The 12,225-nt window shown below is 42.0% G+C and overlaps 1 protein-coding gene across 2 annotated transcripts in view; it reads left to right on the top strand.

The window, feature by feature from the left end:
* The window catches only part of LOC111069500 (calcium uniporter protein, mitochondrial), a 44,044-nt gene that overhangs the window by 849 nt on the left and 30,970 nt on the right, over nucleotides 1-12,225 (top strand). For both annotated transcript variants that reach the window (XM_022359595.2, XM_022359597.2), the window contains exons 2-3: nucleotides 62-325; nucleotides 11,990-12,107. In XM_022359595.2, coding sequence (XP_022215287.2) covers nucleotides 215-325; nucleotides 11,990-12,107 — 229 coding nt within the window. In that variant the 5' untranslated portion in view covers nucleotides 62-214. The remainder of the gene's footprint in view (nucleotides 1-61; nucleotides 326-11,989; nucleotides 12,108-12,225) is intronic.

Here is a 12,225-nt window from a genome sequence, read left to right as displayed (position 1 = left end):
TTCTGGTCTAGTTAGTGGAATAACGGTTACTCTTACTCATTTCCCTTTAATCCACTCGCAGTGTGTTTGTGATTCACTCGACTCCCCGCTCCCCCCTCCCCAACAAACGTATTGCTGTGATCTGGTAGGCGTGACAAGCTGACCCTCCATCCACCCACCACCCCCTGGAAGTGCGGTTGTTTTTGTAGTGTAGTGTAATCGGACGGAAGGAAGCATGTCCAGAAACGGCGCTGCCGTGGTGAGCGCCTTCCGCCTCCTCCTGCGTCCCTCGGGTGTCAGTCGGCATCGTGGCCTGCGTTTGGCCCCTGTGACGGCCTTTGCTCTGGTAAGTGTAAAATAAAAAATAAAAACAGACTACGTAAAAGATACAGACAAAAACATACCCTACGCTCCGGGGGAGCAGCTGTTGCAGACGTCATTGGCGGGTTTAATGGAATTTATAAAAATATACACACTGTACATACAGACAGATATAAATATGTATGGTGATGTTCCCCTCATGCGTGCGTTGTCTGTGTTTATATGTGTGGTGTGGCACATGTTTTATTTGAAATTATTAAAATTTATGCAAAGAACTAGTCTGAATATACAGACAACCACTTACATACATACATATGTACATATGTACACGCACTTTGTAGTTGCTTTGTTTCTTTCTTTCGGTCGCTCTGTCTGTTTGTCGTTCTTCTTTTAACATGTGCGGCTTGTTCTCTTCGCCCATTGCTTGCACTCTCTCTCTCTTGGCGGAGTCAAACTTCAGTTCAAGTTTTACTCTCTCTCTCTCTCTCCGACTCCGTTTTGGCACTCGCTCTCTTCGAGTGAGAGTGAATGAGTTACTATGTAGTTCAGTTGCTTTATAGCACCTGCGCGTCGGCACCTCCCCCTCCCCCGCACCATAGATTCTGAGCAAAGGTGAACCAAAAGCAACAGCAAATAAAACAGCTGTCAAAAATGTTTATCATTGCATTAAGGCGAATGGCAGTGATGGAATGGGGTGGTGGGGGAGTGATGAGTTATAGCGGTTTTTCGCGACCGAGAGAGCTAACACTTTCCTCTCACAGCCAGTCAGGCTTGAAATTGAGTAAATTGTAGAATTTCTCGTGCCGAAATGAATGAATCATTCAATAGTGATGCTGTTGTGTTGAGAATATTGTATAACTGTAGAAAGTAATGCTTATCAGGTTTCATATTTCTGAGTGTACGCTAATGAATGAATGTTTTTGCTCTCTGTTTTCGTTTTACATGACAAAGACGATTTGCATACAAAATGATTAAATTAAATTTATTTATAATATTGAAGCGTTGGAGAGAGGGAGAGAGACAGTACAAGTCGGCGTGAACGTTATTATTTGCTCTCCCTATTATGACAGAGAAAGAGAGAGATAGAGTAGGAGCGCAGTAAACACCGGCAAGCAGAAGAAAGGGCGACAGGAGCAGGGGGCGGTAGAGGGCAAAGATAGCGGCTCCTTCTCCTCCTACCACCCACCGCTACGCTCTTCGTGTCATTTTGAGGAGATTTTGTAGCGGGATTATTTACCTTTCAGCAAGCTATTTTCCCATACATATACATACTACATATGTATCTGTGTGTGTGCATATTCAATTTGCATTTGCTTTTTTCTCTCTTTTTAGCTGATTAAAGTCAACAAAAGCAACTACAAAAGCAACATTGATTGTGAAGAGCACACAAAAAATACTCGTACTCTTTTTTGAGTCAAAAGTTTAGTCAACTTCTTGACACGGGTATTGGCCTTTGTACCTCAAACGTCTGTCAGCCAGACAGCTCTTTTTTCCACTTGACTTTTCGACAAAATTACTAAACTTTGAAGCGGATATTGAGATAAAAGATTGATGGATTTGTTCTCTAAGTTTGTATCAAAATAAAGTCGAACCGTAGCTTATATTTATTCTCCTTAAGTTTGTAAAATCGAATTCTTGACTGGAAGTTCTTTAGAATATTCTTCAGAACATTTTTCATAGTTTTCATTCTTAAAGCTTCAATTTCTCAAGTTATCTGGTAGGAGGAAGATGGCTTCATCTTTTCAATTTTTTGTGTAAAGTTCCTGTCGCGAATAAAGCCACGGGTATGCCATCGCATTTCGCAGAGTTTTTCCTGTCTCTCTTCGACAAAAACAAAAACTTTTATTGGCGCCATTCGGTCTGCCACACAATACTCATACACGGCGAAATGTGTGTGTGTGTGTGTGTGTGTGTAACATCTTTCGCACTGTTTTCCCGTTTCCCTATGCTCGCCTCATGGATATCCTTCTCCCCTCTTTCTATCTGCCAATTCAACAGACACACTTCCCTTTTCAATGGGATTTTGGGCTGGCGCTCGGATTTTGGATTTTTGCTCCATTTGTCTGTGCTTTTGTTCAGCCATACACATAGTTTTTGTTCCTGATAGGCGCTGGGGCGTGGCTGTTGCTACATATGTGATCATCCCCCCCCTGACTACTCCTTCTCTATCTCTCTCTGTAAACAATTATTTTTGTCCCCGGGAACAAAGGATAGCATAGCAATCAATTGATATTTGATTAAATATACGAGTACGAGTGCAATGATTCAGGCTTTGGACTCCGGCTTTATTTTTGTATGTGTGTAGCATGTGTGTATTTGTGTTTCGGTAGTGAATAAGCCCCATCCATGTGGATTTATCTGGGAAACGAAAAAACTATGCGACATTTATGCAAATGGAAATTCATCATACACTCGTATGGATGGAAATACATTCATTTCATTTATGTGCCACACTGCCACTGTAGGTTGGCACTTAATGCGGCGAAAGGTCAGGCTTAAAGCGGGAGATTAAACCCCGAGTATATGGAATGATATGTGGGTCACTTTTTCCCCGTCGCTACTCATTAAATCAGGCTTAGTAAGTGATACTTAAAATTCAGTTTTCAGCTGCAGTTGGATTTTCTTCTGCTCTACACTTTTCATACATTTCATTTCAGAGTAGTTTTTACTCTCTTTCCCCACGTAGTTTCATTCGCACTCGTCATATAAGCTAAGCTGAAGAGCTTTCCGCTGCTCAAGCACTGTATTAAAATCAGTTTGTAGCCACTTGTCAGCGACTAATTCGCTGAGGAAAAGCCAAAGTTTGTTTGAGAATTAGTTGGATTGTTGTAAAAGGCTTTTCCTATCTTTCGCCTTGACTTTCGCTAATCTACGACTACGAATGCTATCAAATATTGTTTGATCAGCAGATTTCTCCAACCATTTGGAGGGTCACCTTAAAGGCCGCCCACCCGCATGGCAGCAAACATACGACTTAACCCCCAGACAAACACCAGGAAAAGCCGCAGCAAATCTGCATATAATGGGTGGGGATTTGGCGAAAAGCCCACCCATCCCCTTGGCCTGGGGGCTTGCCAACTTGTGCACGTTTTCGCACATTTATCAGTGGCTGCGAAATCTTTTGCGCAGAACCGAAAAGCTGAATTTGCCTTGCCACAAAATATTTGCATATGGAAGAAGGATATTGCCATTCCGTTTACCCCATCCCTTTCCTTGCCCTCACTTCCTTTTCGTAGAGTGCAAGATTATATGCGTAATTAATGCTATCGTATGCAGGATGCTATCGTACGATGAGGGGCTAATTGGGCCTGCTGCTGCTGCAGGCTGGAGGCGGTGGGGAGCGGATGGGTGACAGAGGGTCATAAACTAGCAAAGACCTCATTAGGCGCTTGTCGACGGCAGCGGCGTAGCCTGCTTCATCAGCACAAAACTTAAAGTTATGCCTTTGGAAATTGCTGGCATTACTCGCGTCTCGTAATAATATTTTAGCTGACAAATAGCTAGACGGGAGAGGGGGCTATTAAAACTAGGAGAGTATCTGTGGGCTATACGCATAAGTATCTATGTATCTTTTGACTTCATATTCATGAGTATCTTCTGGCAATAACAATTTTGGCAGTACCCCCTCGTTAAACCATGGATGAGGAGAGGGAACGAAAACACACGCTGAAGGACATTACAAAGTATCTATACAACTATTATCGCTGCTTATCTGGCACTTTCAAACATTCTCTTAAACATACATACATACATATATACAGTTTAGTGAATTTGGCTTTTGCGTGTTATAGCCATGCACTTGATTTTGGCTTTAAGCCCACACTCCTACACAACCCACACACACTCGTACTCCTATCGCGTTTCATTGAATGCCACGCTTTGATGTTTATCTAATGACTACTACTAGCTGCCATGCCACTTGCTGCACGTGTATCTATTAAATACGTACAGCGGACACGCTCTACCCCTCCACCTCCCCCTCTCTCTTTCTTTAATCTACATATTTACTGTAATCCCCTAAAAATGTAAGCATCAGCAGAGGAAGTACTTCCTACTCTTTACTCCCTTCTTTTACTCTGAACTTTATTCATTCCTTATCAATGTTTGTTCTTTTTTTGCGGCCACAGCACTTAACCTGCTATTCTGATACCCCACTTTTATCAGCAGAACGATTGCTGAATGGAATCTATATATAAGTATATATTCTGGCACCATTATATACATGCTTTCACCCACCCTACTCCTCCCACTGATAAATGACAAATATTCTGCACAAATAAATTGCTTGTTAAATCGCAATTCAATTTTAAATTTCTGAAGTGCTGCGGCCGTTGAAAGATGAGATCGTTTGTGAATCCATAAAATACATGCCAATGGCAGATGGGGGGAGGTTGAATCCCCACGCTTTTTATTTCAATATTTTGGGGGGAGAGACCCCACTGTAAAATAAGGAGAATAAAAGAGGAGAATATCCACTGTATATTTTATCGTTTTAGGTGGCAAAATATCCGTTTTTCTGTGTGCGGAATATCCACTCTTGTGTTCCCCATATTTAAAAGGGGAATATCCACTACGTGCAGCCAATTGTATTCCTGCACTGATTTCAAGTCAATATATTGGACTTTTTATTGCTAATCCCACCACAAAGTGGCGCTGGGCAAACAGAGGTAAATAAATTTCAAGTGGTTTTTAATTTGTATGGCAAATATTTGCGGTCAGAACTCTTGCGGGGGGGGACAATACTTACAAAGGATAGGATACCAATCTTTGAATAAATTTAGAGGAACAATTTAAAGGCTAAACAAAAGGGCGAGAGAGTCCCGAGAACCGTGAACCGCATAAAAGGTTTCCATTATTAATTCAGGCCATGTCTAAGGCACTCTCCGAGTGAGTTCCAGTGCTCCCAGTGGCATCCACCAGTGTCAGCTGCTGCTCCTTCCACTCTTGGGTGAAAATTCTCCTATTATATGCAAATTTGTGGCACCATCCACAAGCGGCAGGCACAAACTTGTGCCCCACAGAAAATGAGCAACATAAATTCTGTTTTTGCTTTTTCCCCAGGAGGGGGTTTGCTTAATATCCACTTAAGCCTGTCATACATTCGGGCGGGTATATAGTACGTTTGCGAACGCGGATCTCTGGTGTGTATATTTCTGATGACAAATATCGTTGCTTTAAAATAATTTCAACAGTTTTCCACAGATTGAGATGTTGAATCAAGTAATGGCAACTGTTTTTCGCAGATTGAAATGGCAAAACTTTTCCCCTGATTGAAATGTTGATTGGTTGGAATGCCTGACATTTTTCCTGATTTTTTTATAGAAATATTTCACAAATATTTCGCTCCATTTGCATGTCCAGTCCAGAAATGTGGCAGCAACATTCCCCATTAAACATTTCCACTTTCCACTACATAAAAAAAGAGTCTGAATTATGTGCTGCTTTCATGGGGCGAAGCGCAGCTTGCGGCGTCTCCCTCTTTGGGTCCTGGGTCTCGAGTCCTGTCGTCGCGTGGCGACGCCTTTTTCTGTCGCCTGCTAATTAGATCGCGAGCTTGCGATGTTGTCCCCGCGGCCTTTTCTCTGATAATCATTGGGGCGTGTCGCCGCAATTTTGTCATATTTTTTTTTGTTTTTAGGAAGGATTTATTTTATCGCTTTTTGTGAGTGTTAATTATATTAAAATTAAAATGAAAATTACAAACGACTAAAGGAAGGTCGAGAGCTGCTGGAAAGTGCTCATGCATATGACCAAGTGGCTCTCATAGTCACACACTCACACTCGTGTGCCACAACATGGGGCATGCTATTTTGCATACCAGCGAAGAGGGCCAAGGGCCAAAGGGCCTTCCTTTTCAAGACGACGGCAGCTGGATTTTCCGCTTTTCCTGCCAGGCAAAAGGCGTATTTTTGTTAGGTAAGAATAATATTTTCTTGGGAGAAGAGAAGAAGGACGCCCTCAAAGGGGAATGGGTTTCCCCTTTGTGCAGCAGATTTATTTTTTGGAGCGGAGAAGCTGACAAGTAAGTGAAGTCTTCTTATAATTAAAGCTGACCAGGCTTTCCCATTTTCGAGGCCTTCTCTTGGACTTCCTTTGGTCTTTCTATTAGCCTTCCCCTTTGCCCTCTTTGAGCCTTCTTTCCCTTGAGCTAATGAGCCATTAGTTTGAGTGAGTAATGCAATTACTGTCTGGGTTTTTATGTGGTGGGTTTTCGTTCGTTTCGTCTCGTTTCTGTTGCCAGCACACATCACATACGAAATCCACTGCGTATTCCATTGGAGGATATCCTTTTGCTCTATTTGCTGGCTGTTTTATGGCAAAGCTTCCGTACTGAAGCGTTTGAATTGGTTGAAGCTTTTAGTGGCCACATTTTGTTGCAGCGTACGTACACTCTTTGCCACTTAACCTGCGGCCAGGTGCACAGAATTTCTCTCTCTCTCTTTCGGGCTATGAATATGGGAATATTTGTAATTGAAATTCGTTTCGGTGTTCGCGAGCAGGGAATGTGGGAATGAGAGTGTGCCTGGGGGGGCACAGAGGGCCCCTCTGGGGCATCTCCCTTTTGCAATTACAATTAAAGCATTAATTAACTTGAATATTTGATGAGGTTTTTGGATTAATTAATGGAATTTCTTTTACTCTGCTGTACTCACTCTTGTATATCGTATTCCCCCCGACAATTCCCCCCGCTATTCCCTTTGTAATTGAATCAATGAATAAAAATGCCATACATTTGCACGCCTCATAGGGCATTTCCATTATCAAAATTGCCTAATATAGAAAATTCCTATACATTGCCCATACGCCATGTACGCACCAGCCGAATTTGAAGCCAGAGTTAAGGCCGGCCCCCGACAAACAATTCCCACATCGGGCATTTAAATAGAAAGTAAAACATTTATAAATGCTGCCATAAAACACACTCACTTTTCCGGAAGGAGAAGCGTAGAAGGGGAACTGGTAGAGTAGAGCATGAAAATGGCCTAAAACAAGCAAACATTCCGAGAATTCGATGTTTGTGGAAATAGCAAAAGTTTTCTCTGTAGTTAGAGGAAGGTGGGAAAATAGTCCTCTTATCCATGCGTGGCATTCGTGCGAGTATTTGTATTTATATTCGTACGAGTATCTATGTGTTTGCACTTGTTCTTTATGGCCTCAACTCCTGTCTATCTTTCTGGTCATTTAGTCAATATGTTAGCCAATATCTTTACCCTCTCTCTCTCTCTTTGTTTTTTCTCTACCCTATCTTCTGTATTTTCACTTGTCTCGCTTTGAATGTACTTATCTCCGAGTTCCATCAAAATATGATAAAAACGAAAAACGACAAGTTTTGGCAGCTCTTTGCATGGGAAAAATATATATATCTATTTATTTCGGGTTTTTAGATATGTGTGTGTATCTTTTTATCTTTGTGAATGCGTGTGTCTGTCGATATGTGTATATACTCGCAGCACATACTAATTTTAGTCCATCGTCGTCTGTCTGGCTCTTGCCGGTTTCTATTCTTTTGCTTTTATCTAGTTTTTAATTTTTATTTTCGCTCTCTATTTTCTGTGTGTCTGAATGTCGGATGATTTTTGATAGTCGTTCCATATCTCTCTCGACTGTCTCTGCCATGTCTGTTTCCTCTATATTCCTCGTCTTGTTTATCCGATTTCTTGGAGATACACTTTGCACGGGGAATATTATGTGTATTAATGAGGTTTTTGCAAACGGCAAAATGGAAGAATTTTTGTTTAATTTAAAAAGGTAGAAATGTAAAAGTTAGCTGCAGCTTCGTTTCTCCCCCCCCAAAATCCCTTGTTCCTTTCATCATTTATTCTGTGATTTTTTGCACAACTAAATATTTACTTTTTGCTGAAAAATGTGTGTGTTTCTGGCATTTCTATTTACTGTGAAAATCAAAAGGAAAATAAAATCAAAAACCATAGAAAAGAACACCGAAATTTCAGTGGTGGCTGCTGGGTGCTGTGGCATGTGGCTAATTTATTAGTTCTTCTACGCTACACTGCCTTTCTCTTTGCACTTTTCTTTCCTTTCTTTCAGTTTTTGCTTTTTTCTATATCCAAAGAAAATGCTCGAAATTATTGACGTGTCTTGAGATCTGTTTTCATGCTATATTTCATTCTTTTGCTGCTTCGTGGTTCGAAAAAGTTCCTCCTTCTGCTTATTCCCAATCTTCGAAGGATGTTTCCTGTCCTTCAAAGCATCGCTCATCTTTTGCTCTCCTTCGCAGTCTTCGCTTTTCTTCGTTTATCTCATTTTCAGCGTTTTCAGCTTATTGTGTCTATGATTCCCTTTTTTTTACGAGCTATTAAATGTCTGTCTTCTCTCTGCTCTGGCCGCGTGCGCCTTAGAGGGAGTAAATCTCCCTTGAATGGCTTTTATTCAGAAGTGTTTTTGTTGACAAATAGATTCATTATGCCATTTGCTAATTTGCTCAACGAAGCGCTCATTCAGTCAGTCTTTGGTGACAAACGAAAGGGGCGGGGAGGGGATTCAAGCATGAACATCTTGCTCGCTTAAGAACGTGTTTTCCACTTGGCTCTCCCCTGGGTTTTCCTGTGGAGCCCATGGAATGTGCAGCACCACTTGACACGAGACTTTGTTGAAGGAAAGAACAAAGGAGCTTCAGCAACACTACCGAAAGGAGGAGCTCTCTTCCATTTCTGTTATGGGCTGACTCGTGCCGGGTTTCTTTTCTGTCGGAGCTTCTGTTTGGGGTTCTCTTTCGGCTCAGGCTCCTGTTTCCTGTCTCCTATTGCACCCACTGCATTCCCCCACTTGCTTGAGCTCTTCAAAACTAAGTTTTTAATGGTGATGGGGCCCTTAAATATTTAGTTTTTATTAATTTTATACATTTTTATGATTATTATTTTGTATGAAAGTTGAAAGCAAAGTTATTTCGAGTCTTTTAAATGTCAAAAGCATTTGAAAGCATTCAACATAGAGGACCCTCACTCTCTCTCCCTCTCTCTCTCTTTAGACCTTAGGAGTGCAAAACTTTTATGCAAATTTCACTTTCAATTCATTTTGGGGGTGGGGTGGAGTTTTCGGGGTATATTTTAGGACGAAAAAGATTTGACGAACAACGAGTCACAGTGACATTTCCATGGAAGGCTCTGTCTCTGCCGCCTCACTGTCTCTCTCTGTCTGTGTTTATTGTTATGGCCTGGCCTAAAGCATCACCCTGGCCCTGATCCCTTTCCACTCACATTTGGAGTGCCTTTTGTCATGCTCAAAATCTCTCTCTATCCCACTTTCTATCGTTCTTCCTTTAGTCTCTGTTTGTTCTATGAACATTGCCTGTGTTTTTTTAGGCCTGGTTCTCTGCACGTAGCCACATTGTCGGCCTCATTAAGAGCCAATTGCTGCAACATGTCCCCTACACAACTGGGAGGCTGTCTGCCACTGCCACTGCTGCCACTTCTTTTTAAGGCTAAAGCTGCCCCAAAACACAAATTAACTTGAAATGATTTGACTCTAGAGTTGCGAGGCGCTGGCCCTGCCAAACTACTTGCCACTGTGGCAACAAACACAATGAACAGCAGGTGTAATTTATGAAATTACATTTTCATTCCCCCCCCCCAACGAAAGTAAGCTAAAGAAAAGCTGAGCTGGCCCAAAGGTTATCCTTCCCGCAGGAAAGGCGGCTGCGATTTCAATTTATTTGGACAATCATAAAAACTTTTGAAGCCGTGTGGCAAGCAGTGTGGCAAGCAGCGTGGCTGTGTGGGTTCTCTGCTGTCGGAGCTTGTTAAATTTATGCCCCGCCTAATGTTTCATTTGGGTTCTTGGGGTGCCTTTGGAGGGTGCAACTTTTTAACATTTGATGCTCCAACGACAGACGGCTCGTCGTGGGTCATAACTTTTCGTTCCCAGGGAAATTCAGCATGGAAACTCGATTTGTGGCAGCGCTTCTCCATCAGGGATTTGTGTGTGTGTGGGGGGGAAAACTTTATTCCCACGCAATTTGTGCAACTGTTTTCCCATTCTGCTCCGTTCTGTCACTGCTCTCATTGCATTGGCAGATGGACAGGCTGCTGGCTAGTCCATCAATAATGCGCGGCCAACAAATCAGAAAAGTTTTTGGTGTGGCAAATATCTGTGATATATTGTAGTATAGGGGGACTGTGGCATGGTTTCTAGCAATTTTATTTGCTATTTAAATTTCAATTACTCCCTGGATAACATTTGATATTTCTTCAATCTATTGACGGGTATGGCGCGGAGGCAGGGGAGCGCATTTTGAATTGCCATTTGAATTATTGAAACGCTTGATTGGAGGAGCAGGAGGGGCTTGAGCGTGAAATCCAATCAGAGAAAAAGATACAGCACACATGTTGGAAAAGAAGCAGGGTGGATACATGGAAGGGATACATAGATGTGGCACAGGGTTTGAGATGGGTCCTACAGAAGGTGGAAATTCATATTTACCTATGAGAAAGGTTTCGATGGGTCTAAAGGATATCTATGTGTGTATTTGTGTGTATAGCAGCTGCTTCTATGGGTGCAAAGAACTTACAATTTATACAGATGTATATCTGTTTACATATATGGAAAAACGACCTCTAAACGCGTTCATATTTGAAGGAGAAACGAAACACAGCCACCGCCACACTGACAGCTGCAGCCTAAAATTATGCAGTGAAATTTTATATTTCCAAACATAATCTGTGGGCAACGAGGGTCGATTTAATATATTTTGAGAATTTAAAGAACTTAAGGGAAGGAAAGACAAGACTGAACACAAGGAATTGAAACTTTGAATGGGAAAAAATTGTGGAGCAAATTTCATTAAATTGGTTTCGGTTGCAAAACTTGAGTATCGTCCTACTCTGCAGGCTGTCAGGATTTCCTCATACAACACATAAAGAGGGATCTCGACAGTCTCCTCAAAAACAGTTGCTTCTGTTGTTGCTGCCTCTGTTCGGGGCAGGCGGCCTGAGAAGGTAAACAGTTACAGTTTCGATTTCCGTTTTTTCCCATTTCGAGTTTTCCCCAGGTGTGTGTGGGCAGATTACTCATACGCAACGTTGCACGGGCAGCAAAAGATACTCGAACATAAAAAAAGGTCGTTGAAGAAAATTGACGTAGAAAATGTCCCTGCAGAGAAACAGAAACAGAGACAGGAATGGAGGCCCCAATGTGGGGTTAACTTCACATTCCATTCCCCCCTTCAACAATAACTGTATTTACGCTTTACAGTTTTTCCGCTTTTCCCCCATTTCCTGAGCTCTGCTTTAGCCATCCCCCATGGCACATGCCACATCCCCCTGCCACGTGTTTTCGTTGTGGCTGTCGTTCCTCGCTATCCTCTTCCTTGTTGTTCTCGTTATGTGAAGCACGTGATTTCACTTGGGAGCATTTTAACTTAATTAGGAAACAGGACTGAAAACGCGCTGAAACATGCAACGAAATGTTGCCATCAACAGGAGGTAGAAGACACTCACACACACCACCACAAGGGTGACAACCTTTAGGGGGTAGGGAGAGAGTGTATCTATAAGGATACGCCACAAACTGATGGGCGGATTATACATAAATTTCCGTCAAGGCTTTCGTTTGAATTTTTATTTTTTATTTTTTTTGATCTTTGGCGTAACATTTATGAAGAGCCAGAATCAATAATGCGGAATGGTTTAATTTTCATTTTTATTAATGTTAATCTTTTCCCTCCTTTTTGCAGCACTTGCGGCCTTGCGGCGGCCATGAGCTGCAGCAACACAGAACTTTTGCTGCCACAACGTCGGATGATGATGGGAAGCATCAAGTCGACAAACATAAAACGCAACTGGAAACAGGAGGTGAGTGTTCTGCGGCAGAGAGATCGGGGGAAGCGAAACAGATATTTTGTAAATATTGTGCTTTAATTTTGAGGCAAAATTGCTTGGGTATCGAGTATGAAAATTGTTGGGCGTACAA

The sequence above is a fragment of the Drosophila obscura genome, unplaced genomic scaffold (assembly GCF_018151105.1).
Source record: "Drosophila obscura isolate BZ-5 IFL unplaced genomic scaffold, ASM1815110v1 contig_1, whole genome shotgun sequence".
NCBI lineage: Eukaryota > Metazoa > Arthropoda > Insecta > Diptera > Drosophilidae > Drosophila > Drosophila obscura.
This window is presented reverse-complemented; position numbering and strand designations above follow the sequence as displayed.